General features: G+C 36.1%; 1 protein-coding gene and 1 pseudogene across 1 annotated transcript in view; both read right to left on the bottom strand.

The window, feature by feature from the left end:
• Positions 1-1,441: 1,441 nt before the first annotated feature.
• Positions 1,442-9,390, bottom strand: part of LOC128588295 (olfactory receptor 4F15-like) — a 32,482-nt gene continuing 24,533 nt past the window's right edge. Inside the window, exon 2 of the mRNA XM_053595029.1 lies at positions 1,442-2,728. Coding sequence (XP_053451004.1) covers positions 1,761-2,696 — 936 coding nt within the window. The 5' untranslated portion in view covers positions 2,697-2,728 and the 3' untranslated portion in view covers positions 1,442-1,760. The remainder of the gene's footprint in view (positions 2,729-9,390) is intronic.
• Positions 4,734-5,933, bottom strand: LOC128588298 (protein BTG3-like; annotated as a pseudogene).

Genomic DNA, 9,390 nt, shown 5'->3' with positions numbered 1-9,390 from the left:
AATATTTTCTTAGACAAACAGTATCCACTTTAAAGGAGAGAAAGTGCACAAAAGCACACAAAACTAGAGAACCCACTGATCCTACTGTGGTAACTGAGAGTTGTCAATCTGATAGAATACTGGAATAGCTTTTCAAAGTTGCAACCAAGAAACCAGCTTATAGATAATAGTCTGTAAAGTTAGAATCTGTGCTTTAAGATACATGGTTTGAACCAATAACCTTTCATTGGTCATATGTCTCCTATGGATAAAATATGTAGCTCTGTAAAGCAAAGGATGCAGAAAAGAGTAGTATTTATTACCACAAATCTTAGTGAACTTGAAACTGACCTTGAAGTTTCTTTTTCTATTCCTAAACTTTTAGGATCAATTAGAGTGGAGACAATTCTTCTTTTGGGAGACAGAGTACGGATTCTAAAAAAAATCTCAGATTTTTAGCTATTTTCCTATAATTTTATGTTCCTCATGTTGGTGGAGGAACAGCAGGCAGAATTTTCCCATATTAGGTAAAGACAGATAAGGAAGAGTTTGAACACCTAGGTACCACCACCTGGTGGTTTCATGATTGATGAAAACTATAAAAACTGGATGCTTTACTTGGCAAGCATCCAAGGTCTGCAGAAGAACTACCTGAGGATAAGGGAAATTTAAAATGAGCAGTAAGAGAGAGGATGATGGCTATCAATTAGAGTAAAAATGGTGCTATAGCTTATCCCCCTAATTCCAGTTTTAATTTGTGTGTGTGTGTGTGGTGGGGGGAGAGAGGAGAGAGACAGAAATTATGAATAGATGCCACCATAAAGAATCTCTGACAGATGAAGTAAAATTTATGCCTTTAAAAGGTGACTCTTCCTCTGGTTTTATTGTTTCCAAACAAGGAGATGGTTCACTACTGTTAGCACCTGATAGTCTACAGGCCAGCTTGCCTTAGATTTCATAACATGGATGGTGTTCTATGCAGGACAGTTTAGACATGCTAAGGGGTTAATTCACTCACTCTCTAAAATTGAAAAAATCCACATGTTTGAGATCTTCTTAAGTCACAGAATCTACAGAGTCACTTGGGGCCACAGTGTGTTTGCATCCCAGTTACATTTATCAACACAAAAGTCTTTTCCTTCTTGGAATCACTTTCCCACTCTCTTACTGATGCTTCCAAAAATCAGCTTCCAAATAAACCACTTACATACAAAATTTGTTTTTTGGTCCTCATCTGACAACTCAACCTAAGTGACTAAGTAGAGGTACTAGACCTATGTATGGGTATATATCTATTCTATATGATTATTTCTGACATTTACCAAAACACGCCATTGCAAGAGGCTTATAGGAAACAATGAGATGCCAATGTATTGTTTATTATGGCAAAAATGCTTACAATTTTAAATCATAAACTATCTTTTTATTGTTTTATTTTTTCCTTTTATTAAGTCATATACACATAGATCCTGAATACTATTATGCATTTGTGGGGTACAATGTGTTGATTTTTTCTACAATTTGGAGTGCTTACATCAAACTAATCAACATAGCTTTATTTATGAATAATGCTGCTGTTCACTAAATAACTCATATTACAGAAGATTCACATTTCCCCTGGCAGTAAAAGCAATTCAGTACATGTACAAAAGTAGCAGAAATCTACTGAATGAGGCAGATGCCACATCCAGTTTGGCCTCAACATCATGTTAAATGGCAGGTGGTCAAGTGAAAAATGTCCAAAAGGCAGACACATTTTTGAACTTCAAAGACAGATCTGGTCAGCAAAATTGGACATAATATCTCCATTTGCTTAGTCTTTTTATGGCTATCTTCATATCTTTGTTCCTTAATGTATAGATGACAGGATTCAAGGCTGGAGTGATAGCAAAGTCAACAATGAACAGATATTTGTCAATTGATGATGTGGGGAAAGGCCACACATACAGAAACATGCATGGAGTGAAAAAGAGAACCACCACAGTGATGTGAGCTGACAAGGTGACAAATGCCTTGGATAAGTCTCCTGAAGAACGTTTCCAGACGGTGACCAAAATGCAGATATAGGAAAGAATTAGCAGGAAGAAGGTGCCCATGCTCATAAACCCACTGTTGGCAGCAACAATGAACTCAAACTTGGCTCCATCTGTGCATGTAAGTTTTATGATCCTGGGAAAGTCACAATAAAAGCTGTCTATTTTATTAGAGCCGCAAAAAGGCAAGTTTATAACAAAAGCAAATTGAGACATAGCATGGATCACCCCAGTTATCCATCCAGTGATTACAAATGCAACACATCTTTTTGGGCTCATAATGTTCAAGTAGTGAAGAGGCTTACAGATGGCTGTGTACCTGTCAAATGCCATGGCTATGAGCAACACCATCTCCACTCCTCCCATGATGTGGATGAAGCATATCTGAGTCATACAACTTTGGAAAGAAATTACATTGTATTCATTTGCAAGGTCTGAGATCATCTTGGGGATGGCTGTAGAGGAAAGGCCCACATCAATGAGGGACAGGTTGGCCAGCAGGAAGTACATAGGAGACTGTAAGTGGGAATCAGCAATTACCAAAAATACAATGAAGAGATTTCCCAGGATGATCCCTAAGTAGAGCAAGGAGAATGTCAACAAGAGAAAAACTTTTGTTCCCCGAGAAGTAGACAGTCCCAACAACACAAACTCAGAAACCGAAGAGTCATTTAATCCATCCATTGACTTGGGCAGAAGAGGTGATCTCAAACCACCTGGGATAGAAAATAATGAAATTGGAATCAGTGGTAGTAAATCATATTTCCTACTTGTTGTGTGAGACTGCTCTGTGGATTATATACACTAGAGTTAGCACACTTACTGCGTGAGGGACATAGCTACAACTTAGACGTTGCTTTAGAAATGCAAGCAATATGGCCTAATTGTATGTGCCTTCATATTAATCAGAAATTAAAAAAGTGAATTTTACAACATGTAACTTTGACTTTAATAAATGTGACCATAAAAAAAGAAATATTGAATTGGATAAGAGAAAAAGGCAATAGAATTATTATGGTGGTCAGGAAAGCGATTACATAAAAGAGAAAGAAAATTATTAATGTATTAGATAGATGCAAATGGAGTTACTTCCCTTCTTATTCTATGAGAAAGGTCTCATGGATCAATGTACACAGCTGTGATTTAATAAAAAAAAAAAAAAGAAAGGTCTCATGGAGTTGGCATTGTTTTTTTTGGGGGGGGGATCTTGGGTATTTTGTTTCATTTTACTTCTAGGATTTCTAGATATTTCCCATGACCATCCTAATAATCTCAGATGACAGAAATTATTCACACATTGTTTTCTCATTAACCTGAAAATTTTCTTTAGCTGAATTTCTTACTTCACTGATAAAATGCTTATTTTCAGGTTCCAGCTATGTAGTAATTCTACCTTGTTTCACTTTGTATGCATTTTTTTTGTTTGAATAATTTAGCACGGAGGTTGGGTGCACAGGTTGAGATTATTGATGTTTAATTTATGACTCATTATTATTATAATCCATACATGAACCTCTGTACACAATGTTTTATTGTAAACAAAAATAATATCTGTTAGAAAGTAAAATATGGTAATTCAACAGTGATAATATTAATAGGTAACATTTATTAAGCAATTTTTTTCTCTGCAATGCACTTAGTATGTCATGGCATTTAAACTTCACAAAATCCCCCATATTGTTTTATTAGACCCATTTTACATATGATGACATTAAGTCTTGGAGAGGTCTGAAGCAGAGCTTGAATCCAGAGTTATAGGACCCTGGAATTCATGCTCTTAGCCACGGTGTTCCGTTCTTCAGATCCAGTCCTTTCAAGTATACACTGTATTTTTTTGAAGCATCCATCATTTAAACTTTCTTCAACTTTTGCTTTCCTTACACTGTTATTAAATAACATAGTGAAATTCTTTTATAAAAATCAAGTATCTGAATTTGACTTACTCCTTTTCTCTCCACCCTTTCATTGATTGGCAAAGTTAACAATGCTATCTGTCCATTCAATAAAATAAAATGTTATGGTTTCCACATGTTTCATTTTTAGAGAAAAAAGTTATGCTTTTCAATATTTTATGTAATAATCATCTTTAAATCTTATTTTACTCAATCTCCTTGCAGAATTTGATACTTTTTTATCATGGACTAGTTTCTGTAACTCCTTCTACCCTTGGCTTTTGGCTTCTATAAAGCAATTCCCCTTCCTACTTTTTGCCAACAGAAATTCCGTCTGCTCAGGTAGTGGGCTGAAATCTACCATTTCAGGATAAAGTAGTCCTATTGCAAATCAAGATCACGATGTATGTAAACCAGTTGCTCTAATCCCATTACTCTTGGCTATGGATTTGCTTAAGATAGGATTTATGATCCCAGGATTGTTCAATGACAATGTAAACCAGTATCTTCTTTGGAGGACTTTCCTTTTCAAATAAAAGTACAAACCTTCATGTGGAGGTTTTTTACCAGTCCATTTTTCTCCCCTGTATTTAATGTTAATGTCATGCTAAGGTGACTCAAACATGAAATTCTCAGATACATAAAGTAATAGCAAACGGTTAGAAAGGAATGAGGATCCAAAGGACATATTTGCCACTTATCCAAGCGGTAATGATCTTTCCTCAGATTTCTCATAATGCAAGAAAACTAACCTCCAGTTTGTTTGATCCTCTATAAATCAGGTTTTCTGTTAATTGCATCTGACTGCAATCTGAATATTTCTTTTTTTTTTCATGCCTCAAACTACTTTTTATTTGCAACTACATGATTTCCAAACGACATAAAATAGATCTTCTTGTATATAAATAACTTACATACACTCCATAAAGTAAATGCTCCATAAAGTAAATGCTCAAAGGTGCTACAACAGATCATCCACTCCTACAGTGTTCTCATATTCAAGAGTTGATGCACAATATATAAATACTCAAGTCCAATAATAAAAACTCAGGCACTTGACTAACTTTAATAAAGTTTCCCAAACTATATCAATATATCTAAAGTGCATATATATTTTTAAGAAAGATTATTCTCAGTAACTTCTATAAAAATAAGTTTGATGGTTTGGTCCATCTAACTTCACTGCTATTAGTATGAACTTTTAACTTTCAATGCGTGGTAAGGTTTATTCTACCTTTCTCTCAACATGATACCAACAAAATCAAAAGAAGCTAGTGAGGTGCTAACATGTGAGGATTAATCCAGTGATTCCAGTCACAATGCATTCCAGGAGGAGGTACCCATGTGACTGGAATTGGACGGTATGGTTTACTCTTCCTTCCCTGATTTGGATAACCAAATGGAACAGGAGGAGGGTGGTGGTTCTGATGGCCATTCCCTCTGTACATTCCTGGCTTTTTTCTAGGCAACGGATGCCACACTGGAAGAGGTGGGAATATCAGTTCCGAAATCTGGTACACTGGGCTTGGTGTTGCAGTCACCGAATTGGGTTTCACTTCCACTTCCTTAGTTGTTTCTTCATCTGAGGAAGAAGATCCTGAATGATAATCAGAGGTAACTTTATCAAGGGCTCTGGTAACTTTCTTGGAGATCTCGTCCTTGTTTTCATCCTCATTTTCAAAGCTGGCAACAATGAATGCATTGTTTTTCTCTCCAAACCGACAGCACACCTCACATGGGTCTACCCAGAGAGTAAGCTCCTTTGGCAAGCCCAGGTCACTATAAAGATGCAGCTGTTCTCACAAGCTTTCAGGACATCAGGATCAACTCTCTGAACCTTATTGACACGAATGCATCTGTAAGCCTGTCCTTTTGATGGTTTTTCCGGATACCAGTGATTTTTATATTTTTCTTGAAGTATTAGAGTCAATTTCTCAGCAAACCTCTCAACGGCCTCTTTTTTCAACTTACCATGTTTTCAAACTAGCCTTGTGAAAAAGAAGACAACAGCAGCAATTTCGTGCTTCATGTTTTTCCTCTTGGTCCGGCGCGTGCGGCTCCCGCGTGGCCTGGCGGCCGAGCGCGCTGAGAGGACTGGCGGGCAGCTGGCGGGCGGGCGGAGAGCCGCAATCCGAATATTTCTGTGACAGCTCTCCCCTAACCGTTCTTCTACATTTCCAACTTCTTTCCTGTATCTTTAATTGAAACAATGATTTCCTTTGCCAGCCTTTAATATTTGGTGTAATTCAGAGTTCTGACTCAAGTGTTTTTTGTTTTAATGTCAGTTTATTCACGTAAGCTAGTACCTCCATATTGACTTCTAAGTTTGTAGCTTTATCCCTGAGCCTGAGCTGTAGATCCAAAACTGCATGTGGTGTATTCTAGTGGAGGTTCACACCCACCTTCAAGTTCACAGGTCAAAACTGAACTCATGATCTTATTTACTATATTTTGTCCTCCAAGCCACTCTGCTCTACTCCAATGCCTTAATAACTATTATCCCCATTCTCACAGATGCCCAATGTAGACCTTTGTGACACTCTTGTCTGTCCTTCACATCGAATCTCCAGGTGCACTATTTTTACTCCCAAATATTTCTTAATTCAGGTTCTTTTACATTTCCATTTTTTCTTTCTGTTTTCCAGTTTTTATCAATTTGACCATTAAAAAGGCTACTCAAAGACATTTCTGCTTCTTTTCTTTCCCCAAACCAGACTATCCTATACAACGCTTCCAGAGCTGTCTACCAAAACATGAAATATGATCTTGTGATTTGCTAACTAAAATCCTTTGGAGAGTCTATCAAAGAAAAATTTTTGAAGTCCCACTCTATAGCTCATACAATTTCAGAGTGAAGACAGCAAAATTTGATTTCAGAGGGTATTTCTTTTTTTATTATTAATTTTTAAATAAAATTACACTGTATACATTTATGGGTACCATGTAATGATTTGATATACAATGTGGAATGCTTAAATAAAACAGATTAACATAGCCATCAACTCAATTTTAGAAAATGAATGTATTGTATATACTATGAATGTATTGTATATACTATGACGTATTATATTTACTAAAATGAATGTATTGTATATACTATACAATGAATGTACTATATACATCACAACATTGACTCTTAACAAAAATCTTAGTAAAATACGAAGTATAAGAAATTTTTCATTCTTGATGCTTTTTTTTTTTTGAGACAGAGCCTCAAGCTGTCGCCCTGGGTAGAGTGCCAGGGCATCACTGCTCACAGCAACACCCAACTCTTGGGGTCAAGTGATTCTCCTGCCTTTGCCTCCCAAGTAGCTGGGACTACAGGCACCCATGACAATGCCTGGCTATTTTTTAGTTGCAGCTGTCATTGTTTGGTGGGCCCGGGCTGGATGTGAACCTGCCAGCTCAGGTGTATGTGGCTGGTGCCATTCTTGATGCTTTTAATAGAATTTTAAACCAACAGTCAGCTTTTGGTTATAGATGAAAGATTAAATTAATAAGGAGAAAGATTTATATGATCTGAACAGAAATCAGAATGTGAAACATTAAATTATTGTACAAAGTTATGATTTAAAAAAAAAGAACACATGGAAGAAAGCCTGCTAACACTTACAGTTATTCTAAAGTACATAAGAAGATTAAATCAAGTAATACTATCAAGGAGGAGGCAGCAAAGCTGTGATTATGGATTGTCAAATCGCACAACTGTATATTTCAAAATCTTAAGATAATTAAATGGTAATATTAAATCCAATATTATTTAAATAAATACAAAAAGTCAAGAAGCTGTTAAAATGATACAAGATGTCGTTTGTTTATAAAGAAACATGCTATGTATGCATTCTATTGAAAAAAATAGAAATTTTTATAATATATTTAAAACTTTGAATAAAATGAGAGGTCAAATGATACTAATAGGGAAAAAAAAGGCTGCAAGTTACAAAAGTATCAATTCTTGGTTGGGTGCAGTGGCTCACATCTGCAATCATACCACTCTGGGAGGCAGAGCCGGGAGGATCTCTTGCACTCAGGAGTTCCAGACTAGCCTGAGCAATAGCAAGACCTTGTCTCTACTAAAAATAGAAAAATTAGTGGGATGATGTGGCAGGCTCCTGTAGTCCCAGCTACTCAGGAGGTTGAGGGAGGACAATTAGTTGAGCTCAGGAATTTGAGGTTGCTCTGAGCTATTTTGACTCCACTGCACTCTACACAAGGTGACAGAGTAGCACTCAGTCTCAAAAAACAAAACAAAACAATTCTCATTGAACTAATGCATGGGATAACTGTAGTGCTCATTAAATATCTAGTGGAAATCTGTCAGAACAATACAAAATGACACAGTAGTCCATGTCACAATCTAGGGAAATTTAATAAAGAAAACAACAAGAGTTGTGAGAGAGAAATTGTGAAAATAAATTGGAATGTCATAAACTGTGCTAATTAGACAATGAATTTGTGGCTAAATTGAACAGAAAATGGAACAAAAAACACATTCAAGAATTAAGTACGTATTAGAAATTTAGTGCAAATATGGGTGGCGCCTTTGGCTCAGTGGGTAGGGCGCCAGCCCCATATACCGAGGGTGGCGGGTTCAAACCCGGCTCCGGCCAAACTGCAGCAAAAAAATAGCCAGGCATTGTGGCAGGTGCCTGTAGTCCCGGCTACTTGGGAGGCTGAGGCAAGAGAATCGCCTAAGCCTGGGAGTTGGAGGTTGCTGTGAGCTGAGATGCCACGCACTCTACCGAGGGCAGTAAAGTGAGACTCTGTCTCTACAAAAAAAAAAAAAAAGAAAAAACCCAAGAAATTTAGTTCAAATAAAGAAGACATAATATTTATATAGAAAAGTGAAGGATTATTTAAAAGGTCATAGTATTTAATAGCTGTTAAACATGGAGCTCACTGGAAAGAGAATTGTATGTTACCTTGCATCTTATGGCAAAATAAGATCTGAATAATTAGAAAGCTTAAATGCAAAAGAATAATTATGAAATTGTAATAAAACTAAGAAGCCCCTTCTAAATTTCCTCCAAATTTAGAAACTTGCTTCCATTTTTATATTAATTTCCAAACAGAATGATTAAATCTGCTGCTGTGGAATTGGGGAACCAGTGCTTCTCAGTCTCAGCTTATAGGAATGTGAAGGGTGCAATCACTCCAGAGGGCAAAAGAATAATAGAAATAAAAACTCTTTTACTTGTGACATAGTAAATTCATATTTCATGAAATTAATTGTAAAGAAAGAAACAAGCAAATAGAAGAAAATGTATTGGTAAAGTTATTTTACTTTAATTATGAGCATTACTTATGATTTTAAGTGGAAACAAATCAACTATTCAAAAGTAAGAGACTAATTAAGTTAAGTAAATGGATAAATCAAGACAATGTAAACTTTACAAATGGTTATTAGGTCTATGTTAATTAGTGTGGAAAGAATATCAATAAGTCAAGGAAACAAAGTATAGATCTTTTATTTTGGATGAACCAAA

This window comes from Nycticebus coucang, chromosome 6 (genome assembly GCF_027406575.1).
Source record: "Nycticebus coucang isolate mNycCou1 chromosome 6, mNycCou1.pri, whole genome shotgun sequence".
Lineage (NCBI taxonomy): Eukaryota > Metazoa > Chordata > Mammalia > Primates > Lorisidae > Nycticebus > Nycticebus coucang.
This window is presented reverse-complemented; position numbering and strand designations above follow the sequence as displayed.